The sequence below is a fragment of the Elephas maximus genome, chromosome 3 (genome assembly GCF_024166365.1).
Source record: "Elephas maximus indicus isolate mEleMax1 chromosome 3, mEleMax1 primary haplotype, whole genome shotgun sequence".
Classification (NCBI taxonomy): Eukaryota; Metazoa; Chordata; class Mammalia; order Proboscidea; family Elephantidae; genus Elephas; species Elephas maximus.
Genome location: NC_064821.1, coordinates 164,623,069 through 164,642,362, shown reverse-complemented (window position 1 = coordinate 164,642,362; position 19,294 = coordinate 164,623,069). Strand labels below are relative to the sequence as shown.

Genomic DNA, 19,294 nt, shown 5'->3' with positions numbered 1-19,294 from the left:
GGCCATTATAAACCAGCTTTACAAATAATCTTTGTAAACTCATCAATGTAGCTGGGAACTAGGAAGGAAAAAACTAAAATTAAAAAAGAATGAGTGGTGCTTAGCACAATGGTGGTTGCTGACCAGCTTGGAGAGCAGGAGGCATCACTGTGCACGCTCTTAGGCAGAGGCCACGCACCACGGGGGAGAGGGCACCAGTGGGAGGTTTGTGAGCCAGACTGGAGTTCTAGCTCTGTGCTTCATTAGATGTGTGCTGTTGTGTAGGTCTTAGATTTCTGAGCCTCAGTTTCTTGTCTGTAAAGTGGGAGCGATGATAGTATCTACTTCACATGATTGTGATGGCCAAAAGAGGTGATATATGTACACACCCTGGTTGTCATTGCATGTAGCTCTTTGAAGTGGCGAGTGTCCTGCATCTAAGACCAAGACTGTGTTCTTTTGTCTGCCATACTCCTTTCTGAGGCCTGACCACCCTTCCCATGTCTACTCTCCTGTTTCCTACCTCTTTCCTGCTGTCCCAGGCTCTCCCCCAGGGCTCCAGGAGGGCATGTGGGGTCTATCTGCCATCTCAGCAATGCTGTTCAGACCCCAGCTATGTCATCCCAGCCTGGGGGGGCTTCCCAAGGTTCGGCTTCAAAGCAGACTTGCCCTAAAGGTGGCCAGCCACGCATTTGAGCAGTGGACAGAGGGCCTGAGGATAGAGCTGGGAATGCCCGTCTGAAGAGGGCAGGGTGATGGAGGAGCTGTGTGTTGTTCTCAGTTTTGAGCACCTTGGTTTCAGGCTCCTCTCTTACCTGCTCCACCTCTCTGTTCTCCAGACAGGCAGCTCCTTGGTCATCTCTTCCTTCCCTCTGGCTCCCCAAGAGTGGGAACTGGGGAAAGATCCTCTCCCATTGATTGCTCTACATCAGGGTTGAGTATTGTCTGCGTCCAGAATAGAGCCAACCTAGGCCGATGGGCGCAGGGAGCCCACAGACAAGGGAAGTCAGCATCAGTGTACAAGCTGAAGTGTATTTTACAAACATGACCACTCATTTGAGCCTTTGGAATTATTCTGGGTTGAATTTCGCCTCCCCGCAAAATATGTGTAGTACATCTTAACCTGTATGCCTGTGATTGTAATCCCATTTGGGAATGGGTTCTTTGTCATGTTAATGAAGGAGGATTAGTGTAGGATGTATCTTGAGTCAATCTCTTTTGAGATATAAAAGAGATTAAACAAGCAGGCAGAGCAGACATGGGAGAAGAGAGATGCCAGCCCTGAAGATCACCCAGGAGCTGAAGAGACAAGGACCTTCCTCTAGAGCCAACAGAGAGAGAAAGCCATCTCCTGAAGTTGAACTTCTGGTCTCCTAAACTGTGAGAAAATAAAATTTCTGTTTTTTAAAACTATGATTTGTAGCATTTCTGTTATAGCAGCTGTCTTAGTTATCTAATGCTGCTGTAACAGAACTACCACAAGTGGATAGCTTTAACAATCAGAAATTTATCCTCTCACAGTCTGGGAGGCTAGAAGGCCAAATTCAGGGTACCAGCCCCAGGGGAAGGCTCTCTCTCTTTTTGGGCTCTGGGGGAGGTCATTGTCATCAATCTTTCCCTGATCTAGGAGCTTTTCAGCACAGGAACCTTGTGTCCAAAGGACTTGCTCTGCTCCCAGCGCTGCTTTCTTGGTGGTATGAGGTTCCGGTGTTTCTCTGCTCACTTGTCTTTTTTATATCTCAAAAGAGACTGACTGAAAACACAACCTAATCTTGTAGATTGAGTCCTGCCTTATTAACATAACTGCCCATAATCCATCTCATTAACATCATAGATGTAGGATTTATAACACATAGGAAAATCACATCAGATGTCAAAATGGTGGACAGTCACAGGATATTTGGAATCATGCCCTAGCCAAGTTGACACAGATTTTTGGGGACACAATTCAATCCATAACAGCAGCACTGGACAACTAAAACAGGAATGTATCCTACATTCTGCCTCCTTCACTGTTCTTCAAGGGTCCGAGCAGGGAATGGGTTGGAGATCATAGGACATTGAGGCAGAAGTAGTCCGCCTTCATGCACCTCTGCTGAGGGCCAGAGACAGCAATCCAAGAGGTAGGAGTGTGGACCAAGGAAGAGAAAACAGCCTCAGCTGAGACTGCAGGGAGCTCCTGAGGTCTGGAAAGAGGGAGCTCAGGCTGGCCCAGGGAGAGATAGATGGGACAAAGAAGAGGAGTCAGGGCTGACTAATATCTAATGTCTGCATAAGGTCACTGGGTGGGGCAAATGGTTTATTCTCAGCTACTAACCGAAAGGTTGGCAGTTCAAACTGCAGAAGAAAGGCCTGATGACATGCTTCTGTAAGGATTACAGCCAAGAAAACCCTTTGGAGCAGTTATTTGTAACACATGGGGTTGCCATAAGTTGAAATTGATTCTATGGTGTCATGGATTGAATTATGTCTGCCCAAAAATGTGTGTATCAATTTGGCTGGGCCATGCTTCCAGGTGTTGTATGATTTTCTTATATGTTATAAATCCTGCCCCTATGATGTTAATGAAGGAGGATGGGCAGCAGTTGTGTTAGTGAGGCAGGATTCAATCTACAAGATTGGATTGTGTCTGGAGGCAATCTCTTGAGATATAATGGAGAGAAGGGAGCAGAGTGACAGGGGGACTTCATACCATCATGAAAACAGTGCTGGGAGCAGAGCATGTCCTTTGGAACCGGGGTTCCTGCACAGAGAAGCTCCTAGTCTGGGGGAGCATTGATAAGAAGGTGAACAGAGAGAGAATGCCTTTCACCTTCAACTGACACCAAGAATTTGGACTTCTAGCCTCCTAGACTGTGAGAGAATAGATTTCTCTTTTTTAAAGCCACCCACTTGTGGTATTTCTGTTATAGCAGCACTAGATGACTAAGACATATGGCAATGAGTTTTTTTTTTTTTTTAATTTTTATTGTGCTTTAAGTGAAAGTTCACAAATCGAGTCAGTCTCTCATACAAAAAATTTATATACACCTTGCTATATACTGTTAATTGCTCTCCCCCTAATGAAACAGCATGCTGCTTTCCCTCCACTCTCTATTTTTGTGTCCATTCGGCTAGCTTCTGACCCCCTCTGCCTTCTCATCTCCCCTCCAGACAGGAGATGCCAACATAGCCTCATGTGTCTCCTTGATCCAAGAAGCTCACTCTTTACCAGTATCATTTTCTATCTCATCCCAATCCCAGTGCCGCCGAGTCAATTCTGGTCGAGTCGATTCTGACTCATAGCTACCCTATAGAACAGAGTAGAACTGCCCCATAGAGTTTCCAAGTAGTGCCTGGCGGATTCAAACTGCCGACCCTTTGGTTAGCAGCTGTAGCACTTAACCACTATGCCACCAGGGTTTCCTTCTATCCCATAGTCTAGTCCAATCCCTGTCTGAAGAGTTGCCTTTGGGAATGGTTCCTGTCTCAGGCTAACAGAAGGCCTGGGGACAGTGACCTCTGGGGTCCTTCTAGCCTCAGACCATTAAGTCTGCTCTTTTTACGAGAATTTGGGGTCTGCATCCCACTGCTCTCCTGCTCCCTCAGGGGTTCTCTGTTGTGTTCCCTGTCAGGGCAGTCATTGGTTATACACAGGCACCATCTAGTTCTTCTGGTCTCAGGCTGATGTAGTCTCTGGATTATGTGGTCCTTTTTGTCTCTTGGGCTCATAATTACCTTGTGTCTTTGGTGTTCTTCATTCTCCGTTGATCCAGGTGGGTTGAGGCCCATTGGTGAATCTTAGATGGCCCTTTGCTAGCATTTAACACCTCAGAAGCCACTCTTCAAAGTGGGATGCAGAATGTTTTCTTAATAGATTTTATTCTGCCAGTTGACTTAGATGTCCCCTGAAACCATGGTCCCCAAACCCCTGGCCATGGTACGCTGGCCTTTGAAGCATACAGTTTATTCAGGAAACTTCTTTGCTTTTGGTTTAGTCAAATTGTGCTGACCTCACCTGTATCATGTTGCCTTTCCTTTCACCTAAAATAATTCTTCTCTACTATCTAATAGTGAAAACCCCTCTCCTGGTCTTCCTCCTTCTCGCCTCTCATAACCATCAAAGAATATTTTCTTCTCTGTTTAAACTATTTCTCCATTTCTTATGATAGTGGTCTTATACAATATTTGTCCTTTTACACCTAACTAATTTCACTCAGCATAATGCCTTCCAAATTCCTCCATGTTATAAAATGTTTCATGGATTCATCATTGTTCTTTATTGATGGGTAGTATTCCATTGTGTGAATATTTTAAAATACACATAATTTATTTATCCATTCTTGCGTTGATGGGCACCTTGGTTGCTTCCATCTTTTTGCTATTGTAAACAGTGCTGCAGTGCACATGGGTGTGCATATATCTGTTCGTGTAAGGGCTCTTCTCTAGGATATACTCCAAGGATTGGGATTGCTGGATCGTATGGTAATTCTATTTCTAGTTTTTTAAGGAAGTGCCAAATCGATTTCCAAAGTGGATGTACCATTTTACATTCCCATCAGCAGTAAGTGTTGCAGGCTCTCTACAACCTCTCCAACATTTATTATTTTGTGTTTTTGCTGAATGCCAGCCTTGTTGGAGTGAGATGGAATCTCATTGTAGTTTTGATCTGCATATCTCTAATGGCTAATGATCATGAGCATTTCCTCATGTATCTGTTAGCTACCCAAATGTCTTCTTTAGTGAAGTGCCTGTTCATATCCTTTGTCCATTTTTTATGTAGGGTTATTTGTCTTTTTGTAGTTGAGTTTTTGCAGTATCATGTAGATTTCAGAGATCAGATGCTGATCAGAAATGTCATAGCTAAAAACTTTTTCCCAGTCTGTAGGTAATCTTTTTACTCTTTTGGTGAAGTCTTTGGATGAACATAGGTGTTTGATTTTTAGGAGCTCCCAGATGTCTAGTTTTTCTTCTGCATTGTTAGTAATGTTTTATATACTGTTTATGCCATATATTAGGGCTCCTAATGTTGTCCCTATTTTTTCTTTCATGATCTTTATCATTTTAGATTTTATATTTGGGTCTTTGATCCATTTTGAGTTAGTTTTTGTGGATGGTGTGAGGTATGGGTCTTGTTTCATTTTTTGCAGATGAATATCCAGTTATGCCAGCACCATTTGTCAAACAGACTGTCTTTTCCCCATTTAACTGACTTTGGGCCTTTATCAAATATCAGCTGCTCATATGTGGATGGATTTATGTCTGGATTCTCAATTCTGTTCCATTGGTCTATATATCTGTTGTTGTACCAGTTTGAGGCTGTTCTGACTACTGTGTCGGTATAATAGGCTCTAAAATCAGGTAGAGTGAGGCCTCCCACTTTGTTCTTCTTTTTCTGTAATGCTTTTTTACTTATCTGGGGCCTCTTTCCCTTCCATATAAAGTTGGTGATTTGTTTCTCATCTCATTAAAAAATGTCGTTGGAATTTGAATCGGAATTGCATTGTATCTATAGATCACTTTTGGGAGAGTAGACATTTTTACAATGTTAAGTCTTCCTATCCATGAGCGAGGTATGTTTTTCCACTTACATAGGTCACTTTGGTTTCTTGCAGTAGTGTCTTATAGTTTTCTTTGTACAGGTCTTTTATATCTCTGGTAAGATTTATTCCTAAGTATTTTATCTTCCTGGGGGAAACTATAAATGATAATTGATTTGGTGATTTCCTCCTCAATGTTCTTTTTGTTGATGTAGAGGAATCCAACTGATTTTTGTATGTTTATCTTGTATCCTGATACTCTGCTGAACTCTTCTATTAGTTTCAGTAGTTTTCTTGATTCTTTAGGGTCTTCTGTGTATAAGGTCATGTCATCTGCAAATAGAGATACTTTTACTTCTTCCTTACCAATCTGGATGCCCTTTATTTCTTTATCTAGCCTAATTGCTCTGGCTTGGACTTCCAGCACAATGTTGAATAAGAGTGGTGATAAAGGGCATCCTTGTCTGGTTCATGATCTCAATGGGAATGCTTTCAGGCTCTCTCCATTTAGGATGATGTTGGCTGTTGGCTTTGTATAAATGCCCTTTATTATGTTGAGGGATTTTCCTTCTATTATATTTTGCTGAGAGTTTTTATCATGAATGGGTGTTGAACTTTGTCAAATGCCTTTTCTGCATCAACGGATGAATCATGTGATTCTTTTGTTTTATTTTGTGGTAGATTACATTAATTGTTTTTCTAATGTTGAACCATCCCTGCATGCCCAGTATGAATCCCACTTGGTTATGATGAATTATTTTTTTGATATGTTGTTGAATTCTATTGGCTAGAATTTTGTTGAGGACTTTTGCATCTTAGTTCATGAGGCATATAAAACCAAAAACCAAACCTGTTTCCGTCGAGTCGATTCCTACTCATAGCAACCCTATTTGTCAGAGTAGAACAGCCCCATATAGTTTTCAAGGAGCGCCTGGTGGATTTGAAATGCCAACCTTTTGGTTAGCAGCTGTAGTGTTTAACCACTGCACCACCAGGGTTTCCATGAGGGATATAGGTCTGTAATTTTCTTTTTTTGTTGTGTCTTTACCTGGTTTTGGTATCAGGGATATGCTGGCTTCATAGAATGAGTTTGGGAGTATTCCGTCGTTTTCTGTGCTCTGATATACCTTTAGTAGTAGTGGTGTTAACTCTTCTCTGAAAGTTTGGTAGAACTCTACAGTGAAGCCGTCAGGGCCAGTGCTTTTTTTAAATAATTTTTATTGTGCTTTAAGTGAAAGTTTACAAATCAAGTCAGTCTGTCACACAAAAACTTAAATACACCTTGCTACATACTCCAGTTACTCTCCCCCTAATGAGACAGCCTGCTCTCTCCCTCCACTCTATCTTTTTGTGTCCTTTTCTCCAGCTTCTAACCCCCTCTACCCTCATCTCCCTTCCAGGCAGGAGATGCCAGCATAATCTCAAGTGTCCACCTGATCCAAGAAGCTCACTCCTCACCAGCATCCATCTCCAACCCATTGTCCAGTCCAATCCATGTCTGAAGAGTTGGCTTTGGGAATGGTTCCTGTCCTGATCCAACAGAAGGTCTGGGGGCCATGACCACTGGGATCCTTCTAGTCTCAGTCAGACCATTAAGTCTGGTCTTTTTATGAGAATTTGGGGTCTGCATCCCACTGGTCTCCTGCTCCCTCAGGGGTTCTCTGTTGTGTTCCCTGTCAGGGCAGTCATCGGTTGTAGCCGGGCACCTTCTAGTTCTTCTGGTCTCAGGATGATGTAGGTCTCTGGTTCATGTGGCCCTTTCTGTCTCTTGGGCTTATAATTACCTTGTGTCCTTGGTGTTCTTCATTCTCCTTTGATCCAGGTTGGTTGAGACCAGGTGATGAATCTTAGATGGCTGCTTGCCAGCGTTTAAGACCCCAGACACCACTCTTCAAAGTGGGATGCAGGATGTTTTCTTCATAGATTTTATTCTTCCAATTGACTTAGGTGTCCCCTGAAACCATGGTCCTCAAACCGCTGCCCCTGCTAGGCTGGCCTTCGAAGCATTCGGTTTATTCAGGAAACTTCTTTGCTTGTGGTTTAATCCAGTTGTGCTGACCTGCCCTGTACTGTGTGTTGTCTTTCCCTTCACCTAAAGTAGTTCTTATCTACTATCTAATTAGGGGATACCCCTTTCCCACCCTCTCCTCCCTCTCGTAACTGGTCTTACACAATATTTGTCCTTTTGCAACTAATTTCACTCAGCATAATGCCTTCCAGGTTTCTCCATGTTATGAAGTGTTTCACAGATTCCTCACTGTTCTTTATCGATGCGTAGTATTCCATTGTGTGAGTATAACATAATTTATCCATTCTTCCGTTGATGGGCACCTTGGTTGCTTCCATCTTTTTGCTATTGTAAACAGTGCTGCAATAAACCCAGGGCTTTTTTTGAGGGGGGAGTTTTTTGATTACCTTTTCACTCTTTTCTTTTGTTATGGGTCTATTTAGTTGTTCTACCTCTGTTTGTGTTAGTTTAGGTAGGTAGTTCATTTCTAGGAACTCATCCATTTCTTCTAGGTTTTCAAATTTGTTAGAGTATAATTTTTCGTAGTAATCTGATATGATTCTTTTAACTTCAGTTGGGTCTGTTTTACCCATCTCATTTCTTATTTAGGTTATTTGCTTCCTCACCTGTTTTTCTTTTATCAGTTTGGCCAGTGGCTTATGAATTTTGTTAATTTTTTCAAAGAACCAGCTTTTGGTCTTGTTAATAACTCTTTGAATTGTTTTTCTGTTTTCTATTTAATTCTGCTGTAATTTTTATTATTTGCTTTCTTCTGGTACCTGACAGTTTGTTTTGTTGCTCTCTTTCATTTGTTCATGTTGTAGGGATAATTCTTTGATTTTGGCTCTTTCTTTTTTTTGTATGTGTGCATTTACTATAAATTGACCTCTGAGCACTGCTTTTCCTGTGTCCCAAAGGTTCTAATAGGGAGTGTTTTCATTTCCATAGCATTCTATGGATTTCTTTATTCCATCCTTAATGTCTTGTATGACCAAGTCATTTTTGAGCAGGGTATTGTTCAGTTTCCAAGTGTTTGATTTCTTTTCCCTTGCTTTTCCTGCTATTGATTTCTCCTTTTATGGCCTATGGTCAGAGAAGATGCTTTGTAATATTTCAGTGTTTCGGATTCTGCTAAGGGTTGCTTTATGACCTAATACGTCTATTCTAGAGAATGTTCCGTGTGCACTAGAAAAGAAAGTATACTTGGCTGTTGTTGGGTGGAGTGTTCTATATATGTTTATGAGGTCTAGTTGGTTGATTATGGCATTTAGATCTTCCATTTCTTTATTGAGCTTCTTTCTGGATGTCCTGTACTTCACTGTAAGTGGTGTGTTGAAGTCTCCTACTATTATTATGGAGCTGTCTATCTCACTTTTCACTGCTGTGTTTGTTTTATGTATCTTGCCGCCCTGTCATTGTGTGCATAAATATTTAATATGGTTACATACTCCTGGTATATTGTCTCTGTAATCATTATATAGTGTCCTTCCTTGTCCTTTGTGGTGGATTTAACTCTAAAGCCTGTTTTGTTGGAAATTAATACTGCCACTCCTGCTCTTTTTTGATTGTTATTTGCTTGGTATATTTTTTTCCATCCTTTGAGTTTTAGTTTGTGTCTCTTGTAGGCAGCATGTAGACATATCTTGTTTTTTTAATCCATTCTTCCACTCTCTGTCTCTTTATTGGTGCATTTAGTTCGTTTATGTTTAGCGTAATTATAGATAGGTGTGAGTTTAGTGCTGTTATTTTGATGCCTTTTTTGTGTGTTGTTGACAGTTTCTTTTTCCCACTTAATTTTTTTGTGCTGAGTTGTTTATATATTGGCTTTTCCTCTTATTCATTGTTGATTTTGTTTCTGCTGAGTCTCTTTTTTTTCCTTGTATTTTGATGAGTTAAGATAGTCTCCTTTGTGGTTACCTTAATATTTACCCCTATTTTTCTAAGTTTAAACCTAACTTTTATTTCTTTAAGTCTCCTTGTCATCCTCTTCCTATGAAAGATCTATGACTACATTTCTTAGTCCCTCTTTCTTGTTTTAATGTTGTCTTCTTTTTTGTAATAACATCGTTGTTTCCCTGTTCTGAGCGTGTTTTTATCTTGATTTTTTTTGTGATTTCCCTGTCTGGGTTGACATCTGATTGCTTTGTCCATTGTTCTAGTCTTGGGTTGATACCTGATATTATTGATCTTCTAACCAAAGAACTCCATTTAGTATTTCTTGTAGTTTTGGTTAGGTTTTTACGAATTCCCTAAACTTCTGTTTATCTGGAATGTCCTAATTTCATCTTCATATTTGAGAGACAGTTTTACTAGATATATGATTCTTGGCTGGCAATTTTTTTCCTTCAATGCTTTATATAAGTCATCGCATTGCCTTCTTGCCTGCATGGTTTCTGTCGAGTAGTCCGAGCTTATTCTTGTTGACTCTCCGTTGTAGGTGACTTTTCGTTTGTCCCTAGTTGCTCTTAAAATTCTCTCTTTATCTTTGGTTTTGGCAAGTTTGATTATAATATATCTTGGTGACTTTCTTTTAGAATCTACCTTATGTGGAGTTCAATGAGCATCTTAGGTAGATATCTTCTTATCTTTCATGATATCAGGGACGTTTTCTGCCAACAAATCTCTCTGTATTTTCTGTTATCTGTCCCTGTTCTGGTACTCCAATCACTTGTAGGTTATTTCTCTTGATAGAGTATCACATGATTCTTATGATTTCTTCATTTTTTAAATTCTTTTATCTGATTTTTCTTCAGATATATTGGTGCCAAGTGCTTTATCTTCAAGGTCGCCAGTTCTGCCTTCCACTTGCTCAATTCTGCTCTTCTGATTTTCTATTGAGTTTTCTAATTCTGTAATTTTATTGTTAATCTTCTGAATTTCTGTTTGCCGTCTCTCTGTGGATTTTTGCTGCTTATTAAATTTTTCATTATGTTCTTGAATAACCATTTTAATTTCTTGAACCACGTGTGTGTTCCTTGGCTTGTTCTGTATATTGCCTGATCTCCTTTCAAATTTCGTTCCTGATGTCTTAAAGAGTTCTGTATATTAATCTTTTGAATTCTGCATCTGGTAATTCCAGGAAGGCACCTTCGTCCAGAAGATCCATCGATTCTTTGTTTTGAGAGCTTGTTGAGGTGATCATGGTCTGTTTCTTTATGTGACTTGATATTGACTGTTGTCTCCGAGCCATGTGTAAGTTTTTGTATTAGTTTATTTTATGTTTGCTTACTGTATCCCAGCTTCTTGCTTTGTTTTTGCTTTGATATACCCAGATGGGTTGCCTGAGTGAGCTAGCTTGATTATTTTTACCTTTGAAGCTCTGATGTCCAGTTACCAGATGGCTTGAGCTGTTATCAGGTATTTCAGTCTAACAGTCCATTTGCTTTTCTTGTATGAATTCAGCTCAGGTGTCCAGGTAGCTGGTAATCAAGTGTGTGGTACAGACTCTGTCCAGCAGCCTTAGAGGGGCAGGGGTAATTGGTGTAGGTACCGGTGTCTGGTTGCAGTAGGGGATCACACTCTGAACAAGGCCGGGGGCTGAGAACCGTCCCCTGAATGTGAGGAAAGTGCTTCCCTCTTCCCTAAAGCGTACAGGTGGGTGCATTCTGCAGACGGACCATGGGCACGTAATGCTTTTGTTTGTAATGACTGGGAGGTACCAGTTATTCTTGGACCCCTGTTGCAGGTGGCTGGGTGACCTGAGTGGAGCCACCAGTCCTTATGCCCCTGATGTGGGTAGGTGAGAACCGTTTTTAATAGGCAAAGCGGTACATATCAAACACCCACCTCTTCACCGTGCAGCTGAAATGGTTACAACCTGCCAACAAGGCCCCTAGTTAGTGGAGCTGACAAATTATCTTTTCCCCTAGTTGTGAATTTATTCCTACTCCAAGGCCAGGAAGATGGCTCCAGACACTCAACACAGCCTATCTCAGGCCCAGGGAAATCAACAGCCACCGAAGCCATCTTGGGGGCTGTGGGGGCGTGGTAAAATATATGCATGTACTTAGCTTTTGCCGAGAGCACCATTCTGCTCTGGTTCCAGAGGTGTGAGTAGGCTGTGTGGCTGGCTGCTTATCCCTGAGGAAACTGTGGTGGAACGCTACCACCAGCCCGCCACAGCCACTCCCAGGAATGGTGTCTGAGGGATCCCAGTGATTCAGGTCTGGAAACTCCTCTCCACTTCTGAACCGTCTCTTCCTGCCCCTTCCACTTAGTCTGTTTTCTACCTCTGCCATTGATGTTCAGGGCTCCTAGCTTATCATAAATATAATCATTTCACTTGTTTTTTCTGGTCTTTGTTATAAAAGGGATCACAGGAAGTATTTGGCTATTCTGCCATCTTGGCCCCACCCCGAGTTTGGATTTTTTTTAAATGTCTTCATCCTGCTTATTTTAAGTGAGCCCTGCCCTGTGTGGTTGTAATTGTCCTGATCAATATAAAACCTAAAACCCAGGATTCCTTATGCCAAGGGACAATGAGGTATAGGGGAGAAAACACTGAAGTAGAACCTAAGAAACTTGAATCTACTGTTTGTTCTTCCACTCATTAGCTCTGTGACCATCATTAGATCTCTTGACCTCTTTGGGGGCCTCAGTTTCTTCTTTTGTAAACTGGGGAGGAAATAAAGCCCATGTCATCTATACAAATGTAAGTAAGTCGTAATTTCTTCCTTTTGCATCTATAGGCTGGATGAGATGTGGCTGATGATATGTCCTGGGAAGGACTTGGAAGCCACTTGGCCACAGAAATTTTTTTTCATCTTTAAATTTTCATCCTGGAGACAGGTGTGATGAGAGACCCATTAGCCTTCTCTGTGAGAGATTATCTTTGGTATTTTATGACTTTAAAAAAAAGAAAAAAATTTTTTTTTTTTCTTTACCTGCCGCAAAAAGGGGATTTATCATTTTGAACCAGCTTCTTCAATGGCAAAGCTTTGCATTAATTTTGTCCTCTTTTCTCAGTATCCAGCGAGCAGCTTTGGTGGTTCTGGAAAATTACTACAAAGATTTCACCATCTATAACCCCAACCTCCTCACAGCCTCCAAATTCCGAGCAGGCAAGAACATGGCGGGGCTGAAAGTCTACAATGTAGACGGTAGGTGCCTTGAAACAGTCCTGTGGTGGAAGTAGGGGGCGCGGTTCAGATGGTCACTTAGCTTAACTTTGTGGTCTGTTTGGTTCTGCCTCGTCTCAGTGTTTGTCTTCATGGTACATTCTCATTTCAGAACAATTTCTGTTTTGTTGCAGCCAGGCAGATTTTCAAAGGAATGTTGATTTACAATCTGCATATGTGGGAGGGTCCTTCATTTGGGGAGTATATGGTTGAAAACAATAGTGGTGTGTGTCTCTCGCCTCCTACTAGGAACATCTTATTGAAAGCTATTAGGAAAGGGCTGCTTTTCAAAATTTGGATAAACTGCCCAAAGATTCAGAAAGCTATCCAAATTAGTTAAGACTAGAAATCTCTGTAGCTCTGGCATCTGGTGAGATACTTACAGGCGTTTCTCAATCCTGGCTAGGAGCTGGGTTTGAGTGGGTGACAGAAGGCCGGAGGCCAGGCGGGGAAGTCAGAGCGTTGTTTCAGGGTATCAGATGGTTTAGTGCAAGAAACAGGACACGGTATCATTTCTTCCTGGACTGTTTGGGTCAGGGCAAGAGCTTTGCAAACCGTAGAAGAGGATCATGTTGTCAGCAAGGCAAGTGATTTATAGCCAGTGTCAGTTTTGGAGGTGATAACTTCACCATTGTGTTTTTATCTCTTTGCGGTGCGTGCTCCTCCTGAATCCTGAAGGGTTGGTAAATTTCACCAGTCACCAGAAACCTTAGTGAAAATTTCCACTAGCAAAACCAAGTCACTAGGTAGACGAAACATAAGTATGCATAAAATGTGCCTTGTCCTTCCGAAAAGTTTAGATGATGAGTATTCAGGGAATGAGAGCAGGAGTTACGAGTGTGGATTAATATATGGGCCCCTTGGCATGTTCTCAAGTATTGGTGCTTTCTGTTAACGCTGTGGCTGCCGTGATGTTCCAGCATAGCTTGTTGTCCTGTGTGTGAGCGGTGTCTCCACCTCCCTTGACATTCTTTTTTTCTCTGTCCTTGTCCTCCCCACCCCTCTCATTCTTGCTCATTGTCTTATTGCTGAAATGTAATGTTTCAGCTTGTCTTTATGGCCAAACTGAAACTTTATGTAACAGATGGTAAGTAACATCTTCAGGTCACTTTCTGTTATTTTTGGCCCATATTTTAATTGTCGAGCATTCTCCGTCCCCTTCGGGGTCCTGTTTCCGTTTCTGCAGGTCACATTGGGGCTTAGGAAGATTTACTTCCTCTCCTTGGGCATAGCGAATGTGGAGCCAGGCTATGGCTCTCCTTCCTAGGAAGTTACTTTGAGGATTTGTTGTGTATGCTAAATGGAGATAGGTGGATGATATTGACAGACGCTGGTACTAGTTGGCACTCAAACTGTTCTTCCTTCACCGTCCTTCCCAAAGGCCCCAGTAACAACGCCACTGGTCAGTCCAGGGCCATGATTGCCGCAGCAGCTCGGCGCAGGGACTCAAGCCACAACGAGTTGTATTACGAAGAAGCGGAGCATGAACGTCGGGTAAAAAAGCGGAGAGCAAGGTATGCCCCATTGCCCCCCTGCCTCCTGGACATTAACACCCTCATGGATTATACTTTTTTTTTTTTAATGCCAGAGTGAACTATCAGTTTATAAACGTGACCTGTTAGAGTCTTTGGACTGTGTCCTGCTCCCGTGTTGCTGAAACTTCAGTATGTGTAAGCTCTGCCTGGAAGGCTTTTTAAAATACAGATCACAGGCCTCAGGCCCCACCTCCAAGATTAGTATTCAGTACGTCTGGAATGGAGCCCTAGTGGCGAAGTGGTTAAGAGCTCAGACTGCTAACCAAAAGGTCAGCAGTTCAAATCCACCAGCTGCTCCTTGGAAACCCTATGGGGCAGTTCTACTGTGTCATATAAGGTTGCTATGAGTCAGAACCGACATAACAGCCCACAACAACAACAGTGTCTGGAGCTGGGCCAAAGACATGGTTCTAACAAATCCCCTGGCGATGCTGAAGCTGCCGGTCCCTGGTCTGCACCGCCAGGCCTTGCTGGTTTTCAGGATCTGAGCATATTAGTTGAAGTGGACATGGTGGCTTTCACCATGTGTGCTGTGTCTCTTTCTTCCCCTCCTCGTTCCAGGGGCTGGTGGGTGAGGGGTTGCTTGGATCAAGGGGGTTACAGCTCTAGTCCTTTTTTTTTATTTTCAGCTCTGGTTCTTTATAAGCCTGCTTCTGCACCACTGGAGGAGCCCTGGTGGCACAGTGGCTAAAGCTCTTGGCTGCCAACCAAAAGGTTGGTGGTTCAAACCCACCAGCCACTCTGTAGGAGAAAGTTTTAGCAATCTGCTTCCGTAAAGATTTACAGCCTTGGAAACGCTGTGGGGCAGTACTACTCTGTCCTGTAGGGTCGCCATGAGTTGGAATCGACTCCATGGCAGTGAGTTTTTGGGATCTGCATCACTGACCCTCTCTCAGTGGGTGCAGAGCCTTTTTTAGCAGAGTTTGAGGGCACTTAGAACACTTTTTATCTAACCACTTTATTGTAGAGATGAAAAAAAGGGTTGATGTGAGCTACCCAAGCTCATTAGCAGCAGAAATGAGACTTTATCACCCAAAGTCTAGGGCTCCTTTCCTGCTACCCTGTAGCTCCCATCCCACAGGTTATTTTTGCTGTTACTTTTCTGTCTTAGTTACTTAGTTCTGCCGTAACAAAAACATGGGAGAGTGGCTTTAAAGAACAGAAATTTTTTGTCTCACAGTTTTAGATGCTAGGAGTCTGAATTCAGGGCATCAATAAGCCTCTGTTCTTTTCTCTCTTTCTGTCAGCTCTAGGGGAAGATCCTTATCTCTTTCAGGTTCTGTAGCCCTGAACATTTCTTGGCATTTCTGGGCCTATAGGTGGATCCTATGTGGCCTCATCCCCGAGTGAGTGAGTGAGTGAGTATGTGTGTGTGTTTTTCCAGGTCTATCTACCCTTTTTATAAGACCCATTCAGAAGTGATTAGGTTTGGAACCCACCCCACTCTGATATGGCCTCATTAACATAATAAAACAATTCTATTTCCCAGCCAGGGTCACCCTCATAGGTGCAGGGGTTAGGACTTCAACATATCTTTTGGAGGACACAATTTAACCCATAACACTTCCTTTGTCACTTCCCTTCCTCTCAACCAACTGGACTGACAACTAAGGAAGCGAGCACCATAACTGGGCCTTGTGTGAGGTGGTCAGGGACTAGAGGCAGCAAGTTGATCAGGAATCATGATAACTTGGTTTTCAAGCCTGTGGTAGGCACCATGCTGATGACTGGGTTGCCATTCACCTTCCCAGGCTGGTGGTTGCAGTGGAAGAGGCCTTCATCCACATCCAGCGTCTCCAGGCTGAGGAGCAGCAGAAAGCCCCAGGGGAGGTGATGGACCCCAGGGAGGCTGCCCAGGCCATCTTCCCCTCCATGGCCAGGGCTCTGCAGAAGTACCTGCGGACCACTCGGCAGCAGAACTACCACAGCATGGAGAGCATTCTGCAGCACCTGGCCTTTTGCATCACCAACAGCATGACCCCAAAGGTGAGCTTCTCTGGGCTGGCTCTGCCGACCCCCGCCAGGTTTGTCATAGAGCTTGACAAATCACATTTTTGAGTGTTTCCACAAATGATAAAATCTAAGGCTTCTCTAAAACACCAGTTAATAAGAATTCGTGGTTCTCACTTATTTTATATTATTTTGGTACATTTTTTTAAATATGTCTTTTGAAGGCCTCTAGATTCAAGCAGCGCCCTGGTGGCGTAGTGGTTAAGAGCTCCACTGCTAACCAAAAGGTTGGCAGTTCAAATCCACCAGCTGCTCCTTGGAAACCCTATGGGGGAGGTCTACTCTGTCCTGTAGGGTTGCTGAGTTGGAGTCGACTCAACGGCAATGGGTAAGATTGAAGCAAAGGAAAGACTTTCACTTAGAGACAGTATGAGTAGTGGTTCAGGCATTCTGGAGCCAGATTGACTTGTTCCAACCTGGCTCTGCACCAACTAGCTGTGTAAACTTGGGCAAATAGCTTAATGGCTCTGTGCCTTGGCTTTCTAATCTGTAAAATGGGGCTTATACTTAATGCCTACTTCATTGGGTTGCTGTGGGAACTAAAAGAGTTAATTTATGTGACATGTTTAAAAGAGCTCCTGACTCTGGTAAGGATTCAGTAAGTGGCTATTACTATTGGCAGTAGAAATAATGCTGTCACTTTGTTAGACATTTTGAATGTTATAAAATTAGTTTTATGGAATGGTCATTTGGCTTATGATGTTAGAGATATTACAAGAAATGGCCATATTGCTAATAGAGGGGTGTGGTCAAGGAGGCAAAATAGAGTAAGGGTTTAGCAAATAATCTCTCTTCATACAAAAACCTGTTGTCGTTGAGTCAATTCTGACTCATAATGACCCTACAGAACAGGGTAGAACTTCCCCATAGGGTTTCCAAGGAGCTGCTGGTGGATTCGAGCTGCCTACCTTTTGGTTAGCAGCTGTAGCTCTTAACCACTGTGACACCAGAGCATACAAAGGTGGGTTCAAATCTTGGCCCCACCACTTATTGGGTTTGTGAGTTTGAACAAGTTACTGTACGCTTGTTTCCTCGTTTGTAAAATGGAAATAATGATAGCAGTACCTGACAAGGTCATTGTGTAAGAATCATATTAAATATGGCAACATGGCACATAAATCACCTGGTGGGGACTAAATGAACTTGACATAAGTAAATACGTAACCATTCATACATAACACCATGCTGGTGAGGTTGAAGGAGTATACTTGCGCACTGCTGGTTGCGTTGTCAATCATAACAACAACTTAGGAATATTCAGGAAGAAACCATAAAGAGTTCCATTTTCTTTGATTCAGCAGAATCTGACTCCTAGGACTCATCCTAAGAAAAGTATTCAGCATAAGCAGGTAATATCCATGAATATACATGAAGGTGGTTTTTGCAAAAAAACTGGTAATAACGTCAAACTGGAAATAACAGAGCAGTGGCTTAAAAATTGTATGGTATCTCACCTGTTGAAATGTGAGAAAATATCTGTTAAAATATTAAATTCAAGAGCAGCAGAATACAAAATAGTATGAACAGTATGGTTGCAAGTAGGCAAAATGTGTCTGAATATGCAGAAGATAGTATGTTCCATATAGAACTATACTTTAGACTGTTTCTCTGCATCCTTGACAGCATTGCGTGTTATCGTTCTTTTCTAATCATTGCCCATTTGGCAGGAGGAAAATAGAGATTTTTTAAATTTTAATTCATATTTCTCTAATTTTTATTTTTTTAATTTCCATTAATATTATTAGTCTAAAGTTTATCTTATTAATTTATTTCTCTATATTTGGAGTTTTTTTCTTACCGATCCCTAAAAATTATTTTTACATTTGACATGTTTATATGACAGATACAGCTCTCCTTTCTGCCTTAGAATCTGCCCCACAGATCAGAAATAATGTAAGTGGAAGTAGCAGTGAGGTGTGCACTGAAGGCGATACCACTAAAAAAATTATCCTTGGCCTCTGCCTAGGACAAGATTGATATAGCCCAGTATTTTTCTGTCTGTGTTAGTGGTTCATTCTTTTTCCCTCACCCCATGCTAAATCTGTGTATTTATTGATTTAATGCACATGCTCTTGAATGCCTACTATATGCAAGGAAGGCACACTGGAAATTCAAATTAAAAACAAAAACAAAAGCATGGTTCCTACGCTCAATGCTAATAAGAACTAGTGTCAGGGACGGACAGGCAAATCAGTAGTAAATGTTCAGGAAGTAAGATCTCCCACTAGAGTCATGCCCAGGGATCACAGGAGCTTAGAGGAGGCCATGGTAATCGGTCTGAGAGACTCAGGGAGGTGGTGTGAGCGAAGACTTAATGGTAAGTAGCAAGAAGAGCAGCATACGTGAAGGCACAGGGCTGACAGAACTCCAAGGAGCTCGGTGCTGTTGGAGAAGAGAACTCATGAGAAGGCAGGTGGATGTTGTCTGCTCATCCCTTGGACTTGCCATGTACACACTCAGTTCAACCTGTAATAACCATCATGCATGTTGATTGCACAGTTACTGGGTGCCAGGCATGACTGTACATGTTTTATAAGAGTTCTCCCATTTTATCCTCACAGTGGCCCTCTGAGTTTGGTACTGTTAGTATCTCCACTTCCTGCTGAGGAAACCAAGGTACACAGAGGTTAAATACCTTGTCCAAAGTCACACAGCCTGGAAATGATAGAGCATGCATTTTGAGGTGTGCAAGTATATTTGTGTATTTGTGCTCAAAGGAACTTTCAGTTTAGTAGGAGGAGACAGACCTACAAGCATGTAAAAGCAGTGATAGGCGCCCATATGACTTGAGCGTAGGTGCCAAAAAACCCATTGCCATCAAGTTGATTCCAATTCATAGCAACCCTATAGGACAGAATCCTGCCCTCAAAGAGATTCGAACTACCAATCTTTTGGTTAGCAGTCTGAGCTCTTAACCACTGCACCACCAGGGTACAGTGGGGTTCATACTGTTGGAGTGGGCTGGTGGATCAGGGAAGGCTTCTGGGCAAACATTGATCCCAGCCGTCCTACCTTCCCATTCCTCTGTGGTTACCACCACCTTCAGCCTTTAACTTGGAAAATGGCAAAGGAGACTGAGGAAACCTAAAAAGTCTTCCCTCCGCAATAGTGACTCCACTGTGAGAA

General features: G+C 42.3%; 1 protein-coding gene across 1 annotated transcript in view; it reads left to right on the top strand.

Annotated features, from left to right (window-relative positions):
• VANGL1 (VANGL planar cell polarity protein 1) overlaps nt 1–19,294 on the top strand; it is a 72,943-nt gene that overhangs the window by 45,820 nt on the left and 7,829 nt on the right. The window contains exons 5-7 of the mRNA XM_049880002.1: nt 12,472–12,605; nt 14,005–14,137; nt 15,910–16,144. Of these exons, the coding sequence (XP_049735959.1) occupies nt 12,472–12,605; nt 14,005–14,137; nt 15,910–16,144 (502 nt within the window). The remainder of the gene's footprint in view (nt 1–12,471; nt 12,606–14,004; nt 14,138–15,909; nt 16,145–19,294) is intronic.